The sequence below is a fragment of the Schistosoma mansoni genome, chromosome 3 (genome assembly GCF_000237925.1).
Source record: "Schistosoma mansoni strain Puerto Rico chromosome 3, complete genome".
Lineage (NCBI taxonomy): Eukaryota > Metazoa > Platyhelminthes > Trematoda > Strigeidida > Schistosomatidae > Schistosoma > Schistosoma mansoni.
The window spans coordinates 16,829,780-16,851,746 of NC_031497.1; the positions used below are offsets into that span (position 1 = coordinate 16,829,780).

Sequence of the window (21,967 nt, forward strand, 5' to 3'; positions counted from 1 at the left end):
GCGAAACCCAATGAAAATACAGTAAATCAAAGAAGGCAAGACAATCACTGAGACTCAAGGAACAGATAAGTGGGACAATTCGAGTAACTCCTGAATAGACCAGCTCCATTGAATCCATCGGACATCGAAGCAGCACACACACACCTCCCTATAGATGTTACTCCATCAACGATCGAAGAAATCCGCATGGCCATCAGACAAATCAAGAGAGGGAAAGCAGCTGGACCGGACAATATACCAGCTCTAGCACCGAAGTCACACACAGAAGTAACTGCGAACATGCTCCACATCCTATCCAGGAAGATTTGGGAGGAAGAACAAGTGCCACAGACAGACTAGAAAGAAGGATACCTCATCAATATAACAAAAAGAGATCTGAGCAAATGTGACAAATATAGAGGAATCACACTACTGTCAGTACCGGGAAAGGTTTTCAACAGTGTTGCTGAACCGGATGGAAGATTCAGTAGACGACCAACTTCGAGATCAACAGGCTGGATTCCGTAAGGATCAGTCGTGCACAAACCAAATCGCGACACTACAGACCATCGTTGAACAACCAATTAAATGAAATTCATCGCTATGCATCAACTTCCTTGACTATGAGAAAGCGTTTGACAGTGTGGATAAAAAAATTATGGAACCTTCTTCGACACTATAATGTATCTGAGAAAATCGCCAACATCATCATCAATTCATACGACGGACTACACTGCAAAGTCGTGCATGGAGGACAGCTGACAGATGCATTCCAAGTAAGGACTGGAGTCAGACAAGGTTGCTTATTCTCATCCTTCCACGCTTAGAGAGCTAATTTATCTTGGTCTTATAGTTGGAATTTCTACAGAGAAAAATGTCTATATCGGTTCTACAGTATTTGATGATTGATTGAATAGCAAAAGGTTTATTTTTAATTTGGATATACATAGAACTCGCAATCATAATGCCAAATTCGGTGTATGTGTCTATTCGTGAAAAAATCAACTATGGATTACGCTAAATATTTGTTCACCAGTAACTTCATGAAAAAGTCAAAGAATACAAACATTGTCGATAGCCACTTTTTATTTATAGAAGAGGACAAATATGAGAAAGAAGCATAAAATTATTTAAGATCATTAAATTGTCTTTCTTTGATTTTAAAGATTGTCGAAAAGTAAATCAATAAGATGGATACTTATAATAAATACACGTTTTGTGTGGTAACAAAAGCACAGACATAAGAAACATTTGTTAAACAAAGATATGGAGAATATAATAAAAATCATATGTTAATAGGGGAATCTTTTTAAGGCTGTGCAGAAGGTTGTCCAGGTAGATACTGTCCCTGAAGACCACCACCAGCAGCGGGAGCAGGTGGGTCAGTAATACCTCCACTAACATTAGGAAAAGCACCATTAGCACCCATTGAATGAGCAGGGTGCATCATGTTAGGGGAGGAAAATGATGCATTTGGAGGCATCGGCATTGTAGGATAAGCGCCATAGAATGGATACATTGCTGGATAAGGAGCCATTCCTAAATGTAATGGGATAAAAAATTAAAGTTCGAGCAACAACTTGATTGAACAGGATAACAAAAATCTATAAATAAAACCCATCACACAGTTCAATTCACTTTACTTGTTCTTCTTGTGTACATTAAAAATACAAGTTATCTTTCAACCAAAATGGAAGACTGTATCTAAATGTGTAGAGACATTCAACGTTATCACAATGATCGTTGTTTCGAAATCTATTGGGAAAGAATGCACTAGATTTTATCTTATGAAAACCTATTTCAAAAAATGAACGTTCTAAATTATTAATCAAGTAATTTTCCTTCAAACGAATTCAATGAAGTTTGAGATTACTACAGTACTCGATCATATAAATTAAGCAAACAGCAAACGAATTTTCTTTATCTGTTCAAAAAGATATTCGATTACAAACTATTTTCCTAATTGACTTTTAAAAACCGAAAACGAAAATACACTGTTTTTCACTCGATTGATTTGAATACTAATTATTGATTATGACAATCACCTAATTTGCAAGTGATCACAACCTATGTGCTGGAATAGAGGTCTTAAGATGACAACCTTAATTAGTTGTACTCTACCTTGAACTATAAATAATTGATTTGGCAAACGTTTGAAAATCACTTGAAGTGAACTTGTAATTGTGCAATTAACAGCTATTTCAATGATAAAAAATGGAATTCAATGTAACTCAGGAATCAACTATCCTGGTGATTTTCATAATATTTAGTTCAAGATATCAAATATGCATTAATTGGCATAATTTACAGGTTCAGTCAACATAACTTGAAAGTAAGAATATGGTCGCGGTCGTAATTTCATAATCCTAACACATAACAGGCCGAACTAAGTAGAGTCTGATACGAATTAGTTAAACTTGTTTTTTTTAGTTGAGCTCTAAGAGATTATTCTGTGAGACAATGCAAATAAATTTACATCCAATTTTAATTATATAGCTATTTGTAATAATTAATCGTATATGAAAGCTCACTATAGTTTTAATCTTCATTTTAATTTCCCAAACGTTATGTAATTAACTGATTATTACTTTGTTAAACTGACTCACTACCATCTAATTGGCATCGACTTTCTACTCACTTATGAAACATATATGATTAATGTAGAGCCTTGATGGAGAATTAATGGAAAAGAATATTTCTTCTCTAAACTTATCGTTTTAGTGTCTCAATGGGAAAATCTATTGAATTGAAATATCTAAGTATAATAGTGATCATTTGAAACTAGGAATACATAAAATGTGGGATGAATGAAACAGTAGTAACAATCAGTAATCTATAAACAATAAAAGGGAAACGTATAAAGTATGTCAACAGCTTTTTTTTTAATGACACGGAATAGCTGATACAGTGATAAAATGGAAGGGAAATCAGACCGTTAGTGAACAACGAATTTTGCTTCAAAAATAAGGACATATTATTTTCGCTGAGATGATTCTACTATGCACTGATTAACTTAACTGAAATTATTATACTAGGATATTTAATGTTGATTTAATTTTCAAAACTGATAATTTGTCATGGTCTAAGTTATGTAACATGATTCATTCTACTAATGTAAGAACCAATAGCATTTATCCTGTTAAATGATTAATAATACAGTACAGCTGGATCAACATACTGAGAGGAATGATCAATGATCTTGTAATATGTTAGTATAAACAAACTGTATGATGTTCATAAATTATGTAACAAAAAAAACAAATGTAACACAGTTATCAAAGGGATAAGGAGTTATTATCAATAATTTAGTCATTACCTTGGGAAAAATTCCAAATAGGGAAAACGATAAACTTTAAACCATATAGGAAATATGATAAATCTAACTAAACGCTTGATTCCGTATTCTAAGTTCTTCTAATAACACCAGGCTAAATCGACACGGCAACTTGAACAGGAGAGAAAAGACACGAAGTGTTAGAAGAACGCTTTACTTCAATGTTCCTCTATGTACAGAAAATCGAGAGTATTTATAGCGATTCAGATGGTCTTGGGTTTATGGAAGATTCTGGAATCATACGAAATAAAGTAGCCGAAGAGGCATTTGTCCAATCAGAAATGTGGCACGTGACTCCTCACTCTCTAGATGTTTCTGGGAGGCTTCTATTTAGCTCTGATTGGATAAAATGTTTCTCCGAGTTTTTAAGGACCCCTCTGGACTTTTTCGAGGAATACTTCGGATCACCCCAACACGTTTCTTTTTTGTATCCACTTACCATATCAAATTATATAAAACTATCAACAATCCTTTTATTTTAATCTTCATTTACACATTAAAATTAACTTATATTTTATTTAAATGGTTTGTGCAGAACTACTGATAAAAATTACGACAACTGAATCAACACACACACAAACATACCAGTATTTTATACAATTTTACCCATTAGTAAATTTGAATAAAGGAAGAACAAAAAGAATAGAAGAATAAAACTGATTGATCGACTTGTCCGAAGTTATCACGACTAAACCGATGAAATCGAATCAATGCATTCAAAATAGGATACCGTTTTAAATCTCTCATTATCCCAGTAAGTTCTATTTTTTATTGATCAATTAGATAATATCTCATTTCACATTCTCAATAACAATTTTAACCATGAGTCGATTTTTGAGCTTCGCTCATATTATTCTGTAAATCTATTCAGTTTTATGGTTATTATTAGGTAACGTTGTAGCATCAATTTTCATTCTCTAGAAGCGTTTCTAAAATTTTCACATTCAGTAACGAATAAATGTTCAGTCACTTTACCTTATTAATATGATATAAAGGTGGTTATAAATAATGATTACTATTGTTTCTAGGTTGTAAGTAGCTGACAGGATTTCACAAAATCAATGATTTCATCTTCTTCCGATACACTTCTTACTCTTACTTTAGTCAAGTACACAAATATGATTTTTTTTCAACAAAAAAACATATTAAACAACATACCACAGAAAAACTTTCATTCCATATCCTGCTTAAAACAATTTACATCAAGATTTCAATGCTTACCAAATGGTGAAGGTTGAGGCATCACAGGATCTAGAAATAAAATTAAATAACTGACCATGTATACGTGAATTTATTCACTAAGTAGATAACTAAGATTACAAGTATATAATGATTGTTAGGAAAAAAGGCATTAATTAAACAATGAGTATCATGAAAAACCACAATGTACTGCACTCAACTGCTTATACTTCGACTCCACTTACAACTAATATCAGCAAACATTGAAATAGTCAAGTACATATTACAGCATTATGTACATAAATTTACAAATGTTCTGTTAGACAAACATCTATGCAGAATAGCTTAAAAAAGATTTTTGACCAGTCACTTTGAAAATTTTATACCACGTGTATAACTTAAATTCATCTACCCCCCCTCCTCCCAGAAAATTGTAGTTTTAATAGTCAATTCTTAAGACCAAACCTAACTTATCTATGAGTAAGCAGTCATTGTTTACCATAATATTAAGGGGAACAAAGGCCTACATACTCATCCTTGTCCATCAGTCCTTTAATGTTGAGGGGTAGAATTCAGGGAAGTGTGGATCTCGTTTATAGTCGTTACTGTGACAGAAGGAACTAAGCTTTATGATATTTGGTGGTTAACATATATGATATATCATCTTACAATATTAGCTACGGTAACAACCTGATATCCGTAGTAATAGTAGATGGTAGAATCTAAAATAAACAATTTTGAAACAAATTGAGAGATAAATTATGACATACAGCCTTGAGGATTCCATGGTTGTGGAGGCATCGGATATGTGTTATTATTCATCATGGGGATTGTTGGTATTGGCATTGGAACTTGAGGATGAGCAGGAGGAACAGGGTTAACACGGTTAGCATAAGATGGTTCAGGTCGAGTAGGGACTGAATAAAAAACAACAGAAAATAAAATACTATGTGTTAGCTAATTTCAAATAAAATGATCAGCTATTGTATAAGATTCCGTTAGTTTTATCTTTCATCAATCACCTACAATTCATAATGTTTTTACATTAAATTATATGAAGAAGCTTTAATAAGAAGTCAGTAGGTAGATATGGCAAACAGATAGATTGAACATCAGGCAAGGGAATTAAATAATGAGTTCTAGTGAAGTTTAATAAATTTGATTGTCTTATTATGTTGTTTCTTTTTGAAGCCTATTCTCTATGCTTAGTGTTACTTATCACAGATACTACAATTATTTCAACTTTTTTGACGCTTATCTAGTTAATTTCAACTCACTACGTTGATATGGTGTGGGAACTTGGTTTGATACACATTAGTGATAAGCTTTTACGTCGATTGTGACTAATTTTGCTCTAATTGTTGCTTTTCAGTTATTCTAAATAGTAATACGAAAAAGAACACTGAAAAAATTTCAAATCAATTAACTTATTTACTAAAGGGTTTTTAGAAATACAATAAAAAAAAGGGACTTAAATGTTAAAGTAATCAAGATGAAAACAAACGAACAGGTAGCTGTGCAAAGTTTTAAACAGAATTTTCAACTTGCCGGATGGTTTCGGAAAGACTTGTTGATCTGAAACACGAACTCGGCTTATATTTGTTGCGATATCAGACATTAATTCATTTTTCTCAGTAGTACGTGCAGCGCAGAAATCTTCAATCTTCCAAATGTGAAAATGATGGGAGAAATATACAAAAAAAAGTAAGAAATGAGCATGTTTGGTTAAAATCTAAATTAAAATTGTAGCTGTTTACTTAATATCGGTTAGACATGTCAGCAACTCAATCATCATACATTACTTGGTTACCAGAAATAAATTTGCAGTAAAGTTGTAATGAAATTTTATGTATGAATCCATATCCTTTGTAATGATACTATGAATATTTAATTGTAGATAGTTAACAACTAAATTTACTGAATACTGGGACTTGTCTAGAGGTTAAGCGTTCGCGCGCGAGACCGATAGGTCCTTGGTTCGAATCTCGTGAGGTGGGATCGTGGATGTGCGCTGCTGAGGATTCCCATACTGAGACGAAACGCCCGTCCAGTGCTTCCAGGTTTTCAATGGTGGTCTAACATTCATCGATTTATGATCTCAATGAAAAATGTAACCATCTCCACAACCTCACACTGGTAGTTAACAGCTATATTAACTGAATGCTGGGACTTGTGTCTGTAAGAAATATCTGGAGTAAAACATTCAAAACGCTAAATCCTTACCTTAACGATATGTGAATCTAGATCCAAATTACGGATATATTTAAGACCTAGATTTAGGAAACGATAATTAAGGCTTTTAAGTATGTCGTACCTGCCATATTTAACATCACATCACATCGAACAAACTTTAGTAGTTAAATAAACACAGGTTCAGTTATTCAACACCAAAACACTGATAGAGTGGAATGAAACTCTTAAACTGTACTAAAATAATAATGACCGAACAATAAATTCCAGCTCCCAAACATAACAAACACAACATCACCAGAACAAATCAGGATTCAAAGATGATATCAGAAAGGTGTCAGTAAATAAAGCTAAAGCCAAATAACATAATTTGCATTCATACAATGACTTATTTATTGAAAGTTATAATGAAACTATATGAAGTAATAGAGAGTACAGAATCAGTTGTATATTTTCCCATCAAAGAGTCCAAAACAGTAACTCATAATCATTACAAATAGGAAATATAAAACTGTAAATATTTGTTTCACGTCAATTTACCTTACACTGGGTATTCACACAAATCTCAGTAAGCTCAGCGTAAAATTTCGTGGCATCACGAACAGCTTCTGTAAGTGCAGAATACTCATCTGCAGCCAGGTTAAGCATTGTCAATAGTCCTTTATCTTTTGAATTACCATCGGACGCACCATAAAACATATCAGCTTTTGTTTGTAAGTCATTTAATAAACTTTCTTGTTTGTTTAAATTTTCTTGAATAAGTTCACGCACAGATACCATTTTTTCCTCAAGCATATCAGTAGCAATTTGTAAATCAATTGTTTCATTATGTTCTCTATAGTACGTCAATAGCTTTTTAACTGTTGAAAAATACAAATACATATTAAGTATTCATAAGGGAGAAACCTATTCCAAATTAAAGACTTTATTCATAAAAGTTATTAACGCTGACAGAAAGTGATACTGTGGGATAATGGGTTTTAGCAATTGAATTAACACATGCAACGCATTTTTAGATACAAAACTATTTTCACTTGAGATATGAACTGGGTCGGTGTCTACAATGAATAACAATGTATCACTTGTGTAATAAATACAATTCTGTGTTGGAAATCATTCATTGGGTTGAGTCAATTTTTCAGTCTTGTGAGTAGCTTCCTATCTATTGATCAAGATTTCATTCATAACGTTAACAAACGAAATGTTTTCATTCTAGCTTGGGAAACCCATCTTCATAACACTAATCAGTGTGCAACGTAAATGTGCACAAGTCGACTTTATAACAAGGCAAAATAAATAATAGTTTTCCACTTTTTTGTAGACAACTTACTTCTGACTTTCTGATTCAATCTGATGAGCAGATAACCGTTAAACTGGGACTTTTTTATTGACTAATAAACTACTTAATTCTTATAATGCTTTGGATTAAAACGATGAATTAAAACCCTATTAACAGAAACTGTCTATCATTCAGCAACCGCGACAATAAAAACAACTACTATTTTAAATTGAATCAATCAATAGTTATGGTGAAAGTTTTATGTGAGTGACTAAATGAAACAAAATTGAAGAAAAATATTCTCCTGACTACTAAAGTAATATAATGAAATTTCACACACACATACGCACAAATGTGTAAAGAGTCGAGTGACTGAAAGAAAACTTGTGTTCATTTTAAGTAAACAAAACGCAAAATAACAACTATTCTAAATAGTTCTAATGAAAGCAAATATTTGTTTTCAATTAATGTCAAAAAAGATGAGGAATAGAAAAAAACCAACCTAGTGTTATTCAGTTCCATTGCAGAACAAAGCTAATACCATATATTATTAGTTCATATTTTATAAATTCAGTAAGATAACAAGATCCATTGGTCGACAAGTTTTTAACGACGAAGTGCTAATTTTCTCGAAATATCGAAATTAAACGCGAACTATGTGAACAAAGTTCGTCTGAGGCTAATTACTTTCAACCGCGATAACCAAAAATTGCCCAAGTGAAACGAATCAATGCTTGTTTTTTTGTTCAAACAGATTTGCTTAATTTTATAAAGGATAAATGCCGCTTCCAACTTGAGCCAATAGTACAAGTCTTTTTTATAATTTGAAAAGTATTAGGAAAGTTGGGACCTTTTGAATTATTATTTAGTATTATCGTATGGCTAATAGATGACTGTATAATCGTATTTTAATATTCTCGTCATTCGAGGCTTCCAGTAGACCTACTGTTCGCTTCACTCTTTGCCACTTATGGCATGATTGTATTTAAAGTATGACTTCCTATTTGGTGTGCTATGCGGTCTGATAATTCGCGTATGTAAGTTAATGAGTGTTTGAGATAGCTGTTGGCTGCGCTGTGCTGACTGGATAGACTGGGGGATTGAAACAATATTAATATAAGCTTGGCTACTGACTTATCTTCAGACTTAAGGTTGATAGAGAAAAGCTTTCGGATAAATAGATTGATAGGAGTGTAACTTACGTTGCCTCAAGGTTGGTTATCCATGTCAGAAAGTAAAATTGGCCAAGTCTAGGACATTAGACTATAGACAGAATAGAATAAAGGGTTAGAAGCGAAATTCTGATTGGTTCATCGAGCACGTGCTTTCTATTAGCGTCTCATGACTGTAAAGACCTTAGAAATGATACTGAATACGTAAAAAAGTGGCGAAGATTTTTGAAGATGTGAATTTGTATTTCGAGTGTAGCCGTTTTAGAATAAAACAACATAATTTCCAACTATGTCACCCGAAGCCTTGACTCATATATTACATACATCTCGTGCACCCCACAATCAGAACGTCTGAATATTAAAGCAGATCTCAGTTCAGCAATCAATACCTATACAAACGGATGCCATATTATATTTCGATCATTTATAGCTTACTTTCCACTTACTTAACCACATGAGTCAATGAAAGTTCATGGCCTAATCAACTGATTTATTATTCCACTCTAGTACTCGGTGGATCCATCAAAAGCGCATAAGGATTCAAAGATTTCCATGATCGAATGAACACAACTTGCATGTGAATCTTCACCTTTGAAAGAAATGTTTCGCACATATAAATCAATAAAAAACGAAATGATTCCTAGTTTACTCACTACAGGTAGTGTACATTGGTCAATACCAAGCGATCTTTTACTAATTAACGACTTACCGGGGATAAATACTCAACTTAGATCATTCAAAAGAACACGGAGATTTACTAGTTTTGGACCTAAATTAGTAAGCATAGTAGCCGCATCATAATACCACACTTAAAAAACTTATCAAAATTAAGAAACAAAAGGTTACCATAACAAATTAAATTAAGAAATCTTACCTAGATCTGGTGAATAATCGACTAATTTTAACTGTTCGATGAGATCATTTCTTTCCGTTTTAATTGATTCTAGTTTGTTGCATAATTGAGTTAGTTCAGATTTTAGTTCTTCATTATTGGCTTCAGTACCAGATTCGGGAAATTTTGAATCTGATTCAATAAGCGCTTGAAGTTCATCTTCTGGTTTACTTAATATTTCAAAATGTTCTTTATGCTTTTCATATCGATCTAAAAGAGACGCATCTGTTTTCGTAGTCTAGATGAAATAAAAGAATCAAATGAGCGTAATTGAGTTTTGGAATGAGAAATTTAAAAACAAATAAAAAAAATCGCATTTTTATAAATTATACAACTATATAAGATTTTCAAGGTAGTACAATGAATTATGCAGTTATTCAAATGCTATTAAGTCGAAAAAACTTCTTATCTATAAAAAGAAACAAAGATGTACACTCTTATGTACAAGTCCACATACTTTAGTTTTTATTTTAGCCCGGAGGGGGATGCAATCTGAAAAATAATGAAATGTCCAAGGTTGAAAGAGTCTAATCTTGTTGCTGAACTACTACACTTGAATTCGAGTACCATCATATGGGGGTACCCAAACCATTGCTTTCTAACATAGATCGTTTTGGAGCTTGAACCACCACCAGTCAACTACTTCAAGAAATAGGAACCTATATGATTCCTAGCAACATAATACTTTTTGTTTAATCCTATTTCAGTTGGCTTTAGAAGTTCTGTCATGGAGTACAGATTAATATACCCCAACTGGATTGGGATCAAAACGTGAGACACATATATATTCGATGCAGACAAATCATGAAGCTATCTGATACTTGGAAGGTACATGCACGCTGATCTATACAGGTTCGGGGATCCAGAAAGAACAAATAAAGAATCTAGGCAAAAATGCTCTATTTGTGGAACCCGAGCGTAGCTCTTAACTAGATGTGGTGGTTGATCTTACCTATCGCAATAACCCAATCGAGCAATATTGCTAAGAATATTCATTCCCTTATGTCCTACACTGCTAGGTAGGTTGGTTGGTGAACGGTGGGACTAAAAGCAGTAACTCAAGGTCTGAGGGCGAAATCTTACTAATGATTGTACCGGTGTGTATCGCAGCATTTAGGTTTTTCCTTGAGATAATTAATATCTTCAGTGGTACTGTCTTCTCACAACAGAAAGAATGGAATAGGAAACATCAGCCCTAAAAACATTGCACCACACTTTATCCCATCAATTTCCTTTTCCGGAGACAAGGCCTCTAAAGTATAGAGCTAACTCATCTACAACTACTTAAAAGCAGGCCGAGTACGCAACCGGTCCCCAGGAAGTTTTCGCTTCGCATCTGTAGTCACGCTCGGTCACTAAGACAATTTACTAATTTAGTTCCATCTTCAGGTAACTCGAAAAGAATTGTTCTTCGACAGTGCGGATAGCCTGGTAGTGACAACTAACTTCATACCTCTGATAGTACTCTAGATCCACTTGCTTACGACCGAATTCCTTCACTACTTCTTAATACCCCTTCTATCCCAATCATCAATCCTTCGCATATGTTTATCGTTGTACTGGGCACAATTACCGCTAACGATTCAAGTTCACGAAACGTTATTTTTGGTATTCTGGAAACTCTGTCTAACCTACATCTCAGAAATTTCGAGGTTTGAACATTATGTAAAGATGGTCAACAAGTTTCCTTAACTAGGACTCCAGAATCTTATTCTATCGATGTACGCTGCGTCTACGTAACAAGCACAATAGATTTAAATGTGGACGCTTGATGTTCACTCAGGGACTCGGACCCAGTGCCGTTTGCTTCAAACGCCACCGCGTTATCCACTTAGATACTGAGTCCTGATAGCCACCTGCTTGTGCAATGGGGTGAAGTTTAAATTCACTTGATGTTGTTTACTTGTATCTTCCCCATTGTTATTTAGGACTGCCATTGATCAGTCGCTTGTTGGCGTATGTGCATTCAGTGAGGACTGCCCCGATATTGCCTGAAGTCACAAGTATTATAAGCTTATAACGCACTGGAAGCACATATGCCAACAAGAGGCTGATCAATTGCAGTCCTAACTAACAATGGGAAGATACAAGTAAACAATACCAAATGAAGTCAAGAGTATATTTCAGAAATAACTAAAGAGGCAGTTATTTATTCATAGAAGTGATGTTTAGTTCGGGAGGCTTAGAGAACGATGAAGAGCAACCACAACTCAAACGTAGACTAACAAAACGTTTGCTCAATGATCATAAACGATAGTAGGCAGCGAACCCAAAAGAGATGGGAAAAGAAGTGGCGATAGGCAGCTTTTCAGGCTTATCAAAAAAACAGGTATTAAGAAATATGGAACGATGATCTACTCTTAACTTATGAGATTAGACAGATGGACAGAACGCTTTAGGGAACTGATTAACTGGACTTCAGATACCTTTCAGCCATGCGCTATCTCTAAACATAATGAACGGGAAATCGGCACAAGTTTCACAATTCTTAGTTATGCTGAGGAAGCTACAGCTAATCCAAAGCAAGGAAGAGTAGTATGCCCCGATGGATTAACTCTAGTAGTTCAGCTTCAGCAGTTAGACTGACTGAGATGTTACTCAAAGTCTTTTGATCGCTTTGAGTAACAATACCAGGTCGTTTTGGAGGCCTTCCTCACCTAAATCCAAAATGTTGCTTCAGAACTAATCAACGTCAAAATCTGAATTAATGATAGGGAGTAATGTAGTTAAATGTCGACCACTTCATATATCTTGGAGGTCTCATTGGTCCTGGTAGGTGCGTGTCTGACGAAAACGTGGCACGGATTCAGAAAGCTAGGTTGGCTTTAGCCAACTTGTGGGGTGGAAGAGATGTCCATCCGCAAACTAAAGAATAAGTAAACTGCCAAGGTTTCAAATGATAACACAACTCAGTAGTCGAACAAGAGTTCGGGTGCTAAACTTTGATGTTAACTTATAGTGTAAAATGAAAATAATAAGCAGCTACCCAAACAGAAGTACGTAAAGCGCTGTTCGAATTTAGCTCATCTATCAAAAACAGTTCTATCTACTCCGGTTTCATACATACAGTATGTGAAGACCACTGACACAACCCAACTACTCAAACCAAAGTGAAGAGGATTTCAAACCTGTGATATAATGGTTGAAAGCTGACTGCCTTAACCATCAAATTATTTCTCCATCGGCATTCAGTTGTCTGAAATCCAACTAAATTATTTGAGTTACACGATTGTTTTAAAACCATGTACTTAAGTTTAATATGAACGCTAGCCAAGTCATTATCTGGTTTTCAAATAACCTTAAATGTAACTTGCAACGCTCTAGCGTAAGCGTAGTCCCCATATTTAGCTGCTTTTGTTTTAATAGAATGGCCAGTTTTTTTTCCAATAAAGCCATACAATGTATTTTAAAATAAAGCAGTGTTTGCGTCCTTCCAATACACAACATACAAATCAAAATACTGAACGAGAGGTTTTGTACGCCTAAACACATTTATTCTAAATAACGTCTGATCACCGTGAGGAAAGCTGGAAAATTTGGAAGTAGTTAGATGATAACATGTTGTAATGGGATAAATGAAGGGATAGATTGGTATCTCTGTTTTTGTAACACAATTTAATAGGTGAAGTCTGTCAGATCATGTAACGAATCGCCTTTAAATCAAGAACAGAAGAAACTGGTAAGCTTAATGTAGATTATTCAAAAGTATCATTTATATGAATACTAAAACGCATTTATTTCATGAAATTTTATTGATACTATTGTAGTGAACAAAACACAACTGGGGACAATCGAATGTATTTAAGCAAAAATTACAGACTATCTCAGTAAATTCTGATAACCAAACAATGAACAGTCAATTTGCAAATTAACAACCAATTGTTTCAATCTTCTCTGTTTCTTCTCTAATTTCATTGCTCATGCATTTTCCAAACGATTGCGCTTCATTTCAGTTCTTTGCACATCGGTCTTCTGGCAAAATACATTCTATGTCTGACCAACACCATATACTACTTATATAGATATAAGTAGACCACACCACACTCGTCCCCCCTTTAAAGCATTCGACCATGCGGTGGTTCTGCTCGCCAAGCCGCAATCTTCTTCCACTGCAGTCTGTGCCAAACTCTCCGTCAGAATGTCGAGTCTGCGGCGCGCTGACCTCCATAGCTCCGTCGACCTGCCGGGGCACCAACATCCGCATCCACCCGGCACCTGGGACGTTCAACACCCGTACTCCACCGGCCTGCTGAGCCATCTACATCCGATGTCCGCCCAGCAGCCGCACGTCCCACTGCTCCTCTCCGTCGACAGCACCCGCTACAGCCAACGCCGCCCCGCCAGAACACTCCACTCGACGCCACCACTCCGCACCAGACTGCCCCAACTAGCACCTCAACTCCAGACCCGCAGCGGCGTCCGCAGAACAGCACCCTTCCTCCTTCTGGTTGGCAGCGACACCAAATGTAGTGAACAAAACACAACTGGGGACAATCGAATGTATTTAAGCAAAAATTACAGACTATCTCAGTAAATTCTGATAACCAAACAATGAACAGTCAATTTGCAAATTAACAACCAATTGTTTCAATCTTCTCTGTTTCTTCTCTAATTTCATTGCTCATGCATTTTCCAAACGATTGCGCTTCATTTCAGTTCTTTGCACATCGGTCTTCTGGCAAAATACATTCTATGTCTGACCAACACCATATACTACTTATATAGATATAAGTAGACCACACCACACTATCTTTCAGTACCACTTTTTTATCACTATCAAAACTTTTTTCCTTTTCCATTCAAAATGTTATTTTATTCAGGAATGTTAATAATTTTAATTTCTTACAAAAGAATAGTAACCGACTACAGAACAATGAATTGCTTACCTGTTCAAGTAAATTCAAACATTTTTGTATATCAGAACGCCATAATTTGTTTAATTCACTTGATGGTTTCCGTGACCAACGTTCACCATATTGTTTTCGTAAACTATTATCAGAATTCTCTTCATCATCTAGTGAACTTTTCTCCTAAATAATTGAAATAGAACGGTATTGATTTGAAAGTAAATAAATTTGTATAGAAAACAAGGAAACAGATTTACTCTAATTAAGAAACATTAAAAGATTATCTCGACTAAGTACATACATTCTTGAGTTATTATGAGTCTGTGACAGGATTGTCTAGGTATTCAAACGGTAATGACATAAAATCAGCTCATTAAAATTAAAATAAATTCAATACAACTCAGTAACCACGTACAAGTTTTTAAGTATTTCGCTTCACATTTCTCTTAGGCGCGGAAGTTAGTGATACTGCTTGGCTAACATGTTGAAGTGGAGCAAGACTCAATTTGGTACCCAATGTTTCGAAATAACCATGCTCTAACTACAAAACCACTTATTTATCTTTTTTTACAAAAAATAATCGGATCATTATGTAAACGAGTATAATTTAATAAATTACAAGTCATATTATTTATGAGCGGAGTAAAGGTACTCTTGAATAAACCAACTCAAACTTGTGTTACACAATTATAAAGAATCAATTGTTCGATCTATTGTTACTAAAGCATACTTTTGTGAGAGAAAAAAAACAAAGACAGCCGGATAGTATAATTATTTTAAGTTAAAATAAATGTAACTAAAAACAATATATGAACCCAGATTCAATTTCAGAATTATAAATTTAAATGAATATTTATAACTCTGAATTAATTCAGTGTTTTTACAATTTCAATCAAATATTTTGAAAGCTTACAGCCTCAATAATTTCCTTATTACGTTGAACGCATTCAGGTATTGACAGTAGTTGCTGATACAATTTTTCTGCCCCACCATCTCGACGTACAGAAGAAGCTTTGGATAAAATATTACTCGTAATTGAGCTTAATCCATTAGCAAGTAGTGCTGCCGGTAAATTGTACGAAGCCAACACTCTGAAAATATCGAAAAATAACACCATTAATAGCTCGTTACATAGAAAATGGTATAGGAGATATTAAATCATTTTCACACAAAAAACTTGCGACTAGAATAAGGGATGGTTGAAGAAAAGAAGCTTCAAACAGCCAATTTCGTAGTGATGCAACAAAAAGATTTTCTAGAGCAAGAACCATCGGAAAATGGCGGCAAAATCGTCAAAGTAAACACTACAATGTTGGTGAAACCGAAATAGAGTACCTGCAATCCCTAAACTAATAACCAAAACTCTTACAATTGACATGAAAGAAAGTTTGACTCTAAAGTATTATTCCACTTTCCACTCCAAAGACAATACTACATTTAGGTATAATCAGAGAAACACAACACGAATTGTTTAACGAAAGTAAAAAGCATAGTAGGCAGATATGAATATCAAGAGAAAAACTTGGAATAATACAAGTATAGTAGACCCAGGAGGTCCTGGGTCACAAGAATCATCATCATAAGGAATGGATCACTATCGAAAACCTAGACAAGATTCAAGAAAGGAAGAACAAGAAGATGGCATTCAACAACAGTCAAACAAGAACACAGAAAGTCGCGGCGCAAGCTGAATACACAGAAGCAAACAATCAGGTGAAGAAGAGCACTGACGCTTATAAGAAAAACATGGAAGACCTAGCAACGACAGCGAGAAAAAAAGCTGCAAGAGAAGGAAATATGAAACAACTAAATGACACAACAACAAAAACTGACAGGGATACATAGTAAACCAGAGAGAACGGTCAAGGGCAAAGAAGGCAAGACAATCACTGAGACTCAAGGAACAGATAAGTGGGACAATTCGAGTAACTCTTGAATAGACCAGCTCCATTGAATCCATCGGACATCGAAGCAGCACACACACACCTCCCAATAGATGTTACTCCATCAACGATCGAAGAAATCCGCATGGCCATCAGACAAATCAAGAGAGGGAAAGCAGCTGGACCGGACAATATACCAGCTCAAGCACCAAAGTCACACACAGAAGTTCGAGACTGTTAGTGTGTGACTTATGCTCCTCCACGAGGGTAACAAGAGTAAGTAAATAAGCAAATAAGTAGGCTCAAACACCACTAGGAGATAAACGACGACGTCTACACGTAAATAGATAAAATGACATATGTACAACTAACAACAATACATACAACAACTAAACTGTAACAGTGAGCAGTTATTATTAGGAAATTCGATATTGCTAAAGATTTCATTAGAACAAGCGACATATGCGATAGTCATTTATATTACGCTGTTATGTTTGTGATGTTTGATGCGATCAAGACAAAGATAAATAAGACGTTTATTTTACCAGTGGAGCGTGAGGGATAGATAATTGCTTATTAAAGGGTAAGGTTTGAAATAGTGCTGTCCATAATGCTGTGGTTGAAACATAAATTTCTAGCATTTGGTCACTCAACATCCTAATGTTGTTTATGTGTTGTAGAACAATCAGGTAAATAATAATGGTGTTAAGAGTTGAATTCTAGAAAAAGTTAATGGGACTGTTAATCATCATCGATTAGGGCAAATGGAACATACACCAAACAGCTCCGACCACCACCCCTATCTCGATGTTTTAATTAGGAATTTCGAACATAATCTTTATTTTAAAACATTTTTGCGTGGTTTTTATTTGAGCCTGATCCTTTAGTATTTTAGTTTCTTCCACACTAATTTTTTATTTCTGTTTTGACTGGAAATGATAACTTGAATGAATTCATATTTATATAGGAGGACCGAATAGATTGAATGACAGTGAGAGACAGTCACCATATACACAGAATTACTCGAAGTTTAAAAATCAGCCATAATTGGGTTTCAAATGTCTGGTTCTGGTATTAATTTTTTTATTATTTCCGTGATTACACAGGTTGCATAAAAAAGATGCACTCACTCATTCACTTTAGTAGATGCTCCTCGTAGCCTACAAATTTCGCTATCGATAAGAGATGCACGAACACCTTTGGCAGTGTTAACAGCTTCAGTAACAGCCATAGGAAGTAGATTTTCGAAGTAATCTTTGGTATTCGATGAAGACAAAGGGAATGTGAGTGGGGTTTTTTTAATGACATCAACACTTTCAACAGGAGCAAGACTTCCTCTAGGCGGTACCTTTTCGTGATATATATGATCATTGTCTTTTACTGCAACTGATTCTTCTTGTTTAAATTGTTCCACTAAATTCTTTCGCTGAAAACAACTACTTCGAGCAACACCTTTGATTAGCTCATAGGCAAACTGTATTAAGAAAAAGCAGGACAAGATAGGAGCGCGTAAAAACATGAAACATGAAAATTTAGGTGTTAATGCAATAGAAAGTTTTGAAAAAAGGAAAGTAATGCATTATAAGTATTAGTTTTTTCTTCTAGATATTTTTAATTGTCTCTGAAACGGTAACACAGGTTTTGAAGTAAGTCAACAGTGTTAGACTTTGTATCCTTATTTATATTAAGTTACAAGTCGAACAATAGAACTTATAAATATTTTTATAACAATACCAAAAGCTAATCTGTGATATTTGAATAGATAATGTGAAATTTTAACAAAGTTAGAATTTGACAATTACACAATGGGATAACATGAAACATCCATAAAAATAAAAATAAAGTATATATTCAACAATTTTAAAGAATGAATCAATACATGAATTTATTCATCTATCTAGGAAGTGATTAAAATATAATATCAGATTTTAATTATTCTGAATAAAATTTTTGAAAATAAATCCATCGCTAGTATAGGGAAATTCGTGGAGACTGTAGAATTTTTAGTTTAAATTAGGAACTGACTTATTCACGAAACTCCTATAAAATTTGAATTATTCTCTAATAAAAAGTGATTACAACAATTTGGCACACCATTATGGCGCACGAACACCTAACCTTTAGACCACTGAGTTGAGATTCGACGATATATAGGTCTAGCTACAATCACTCCACGATACTGTGCGACCACCTTTCATTGTGTTTGGTAGTTAACCCTCACACTTGATACGGTTGAACTTTACTATGGCTTCTCACTAGGACTCCGGGAATTTTCACCCGAGGCTCGTTATGAGTGGGAAAATAATAATTATAGGTATGTTGGAGCAGCACTTTGGATTAATTGAAGTTAAACTTGCACATCACTGAATGCTGGCTCAGTGATCTATAAGTTAGGCATTCTAGTGCGAAACCGAAGATTTTGGGCTCGATTCCTGGCGGTGAGGTTGTGGGTGTGCGCAAATGAAAAGTTCCATGCCAGGACGAAACGGCTATTCAGTGTTTCCAGGTTCTGAACAGTTGTTTTTTGTTGTCTCACTAATATTCAACAGTCTTCACAATACTATACTGAAAATAATACTCAGCTGAGAGCCTACTTCACATGCCAAAACAAATTGTCATCAGGAAAAATGACAAGTGATGATTAGCATATGATGACATCTAATGAAGAATAGTCAAAGAATCCCTTTAAAACAATGCTGTTCTTCTAAAAAAATCCTCCAATGATATGAAAATCTTTTCTTTGTACCAATTTGTGATTTAATGGATGAAAAACAAGCTTTTATTCGCTGACCGGACACTTGAGACACAATATCCTAAAAACACATCATTCACAAGAAATACTATCTAAAAATACTAAAAAGTCAGTCACCTGAGAATGAAATGACAATTTCTTTATCTGTAGTCTCCATTTTTAATTATCCAATTTTACGAACGCTTTACATCAATATGAATCAGGTTTTAGGGATTAGAGGAGAGTTCACAAAATATGATAAGATCAAATAGATCATGTTCAGTTATTGTTTTCATCTACTGGAAAAAAGGTACTTCGTGAAAGGTCAGTGAAATAAGTCTAAAATAGCTGCTATTCCAATATGTTTGTAGACTAAAATGATTTTCTTTAACTCTGGATTCAATAAAATAGACGTAACTGCAGCTAACTCTCCTGCCCGCTAACTATAGTGACAAGTTGAAGATAGCATAGAAGCCTTTCTTGACAGAGAACACAGGAGTCAGTCAGTCAGCTACAACGTAGGACCAGGCACATATATGCATTGGTCCAAGTTGCCATACCTCATTAGCACAACAAGACGAACAACGAATTCATAGAAGTAGTTAATTTAATGGTGGCGATATATAAAAGAAAGATTGTGTATAAGGAAGAAAGAAAGATATGTAGCAATTTTAACCTCATAGTTTAAGGGAAGACAAAGAGTGTATACACCTACGCCATTGTGATTTATTATGAGCCGTCGCCCGGAGTCTCCAAACATTGGTTACGATAGTCACGCGGACCCCGACCAAGTAGTCTGCATCTACCAACATGGCTCAGACTAGAAGTTAGTGACATCAAGTACTGATGCCACGTTTTGGTTTGGCCGTCCCTAACTCTCTCCCAAACTCCGCCTGTAGCTCTTCTAGAGTTACTGCCGGTCCCAAGCCCGGGTAAAGGAGGAGGGTTGGGTATGGGGTTAGCGACCCCATCCCGTAGAAAACTAACTCGCTAAAAAACGCTAACCAGATAATATAATTCAAACCATTCAAATTCTGCCCTGGGAGTTGAAGGAAGAAATATGACGCTTCCTGATGAAAGCGGAGTCACGAGGCCGATGCCCCTTCTTACAACCAGAGCAACACTCTTTATAGGTACATGGAACGTCCAGACAATGTGGGAGACCGAGAAGACCAGTCAAATAGCAATCGAAATGAGGAGATACAAATTGACAGTACTTGGAATCAGCGAAACTCATTGGACACAAGCTAGACAGCAAAGGTTAGATGCGGGAGAGATGCTGCTGTAATCTGGTCACGAAGAGGAAAATGCTCCACACACTCATGGAGTTGCTCTAATGCTGTGCGGAGAAGCACCAAATGCATTTGTAGGACGGGAATCTCATGGGTCTAGAATTATCAAAGCATCATTCAAAACAAAGAAGGAGGAGATCACAATGAATGTTATCCAATGTTATGCACCCACTAATGATAGCAACGACGATAAAGATCAGTTCTATGAGAGGCTGTAATCAATCATAGTTAAGTGTCCAAGAAAGAACCTCACCATCCTGATGGGAGATCTAAATGCTAAAGTCGAACTGGAAAACACAAGATATGAAGATATGATGGGATGACATCGACTGTCTGGGATAAAGGAACGAGAATGACTAGAGATTTGCAAATCTATGTGCATTCAACAAATTGGTTATAGGCGGAACAATATTTCCACACAAACTCATACACAAAGCTACATGGATCTCGCCGAACCACAACACAAATAACCAGATAGATCATATTTGTATCAACAAGGAATTCCGAAGGACAATGTAAGATGTGAGAACTAGGAGAGTTGACATAGCTTCAGATCACCACTGGCTGGTTGTGGCCAAGACGAAACTGAAGCTAAAGAAACACTAGACAACTGGGGAAACAGCACTACAAAGGTTCAATACAGCCTTCCTTCGAGACACTAACAAACTCAACCAATTCAAGATAACTCTCAACAACAGGTTCCAAACTTTACAGGATCTACTGAAAGAACAAGAAACTACGATGGAGAACGACTGGAAAGGGATAAAAAAAGCATTAACTTCAACGTGTCAAGAGGTTTTGAGCCGCAAGAAGCATCATCATAAGGAATGGATCTCTATTGAAAACCTAGACAAGATTCAAGAAAGGAAGAACAAGACAGCAATTAACGACAGTCGAACACGAGCAGGGAAAGTCAAGGTACAAACTGAATACACAGAAGCAAACAAGCAAATGAAGAAGAGCATTAGAGCCGACAAGCAGAAATACTTGGAAAAACTAGCAACGACGGCGAAAAAGGCTGCAAGAGAAGGAAATATGAGACAGCTATATGACACAACGAAGAAACTGGTAGGGAAAGATAATAAACCAGAGAGATAGGTCAAAAACAAAGAAGGCAAGCTAACCACTGAAATTCAAGAAACGCCTCACTGCTGTCACATCTCTGTACAGTCAGCAGTACGAATTCGCC

The 21,967-nt window shown here is 35.3% G+C and overlaps 1 protein-coding gene across 1 annotated transcript in view; it reads right to left on the bottom strand.

Moving 5' to 3' along the window:
* Nucleotides 1-1,047: 1,047 nt before the first annotated feature.
* Smp_087620 (putative programmed cell death 6-interacting protein) overlaps nucleotides 1,048-21,967 on the bottom strand; it is a gene marked incomplete at its 5' end in the record, with an annotated part of 31,253 nt that continues 10,333 nt past the window's right edge. The window contains 9 exons of the mRNA XM_018799434.1: nucleotides 1,048-1,518; nucleotides 4,535-4,564; nucleotides 5,263-5,409; nucleotides 6,077-6,155; nucleotides 7,223-7,542; nucleotides 10,008-10,263; nucleotides 14,912-15,055; nucleotides 15,786-15,963; nucleotides 17,886-18,229. Of these exons, the coding sequence (XP_018651223.1) occupies nucleotides 1,289-1,518; nucleotides 4,535-4,564; nucleotides 5,263-5,409; nucleotides 6,077-6,155; nucleotides 7,223-7,542; nucleotides 10,008-10,263; nucleotides 14,912-15,055; nucleotides 15,786-15,963; nucleotides 17,886-18,229 (1,728 nt within the window). The 3' untranslated portion in view covers nucleotides 1,048-1,288. The remainder of the gene's footprint in view (nucleotides 1,519-4,534; nucleotides 4,565-5,262; nucleotides 5,410-6,076; nucleotides 6,156-7,222; nucleotides 7,543-10,007; nucleotides 10,264-14,911; nucleotides 15,056-15,785; nucleotides 15,964-17,885; nucleotides 18,230-21,967) is intronic.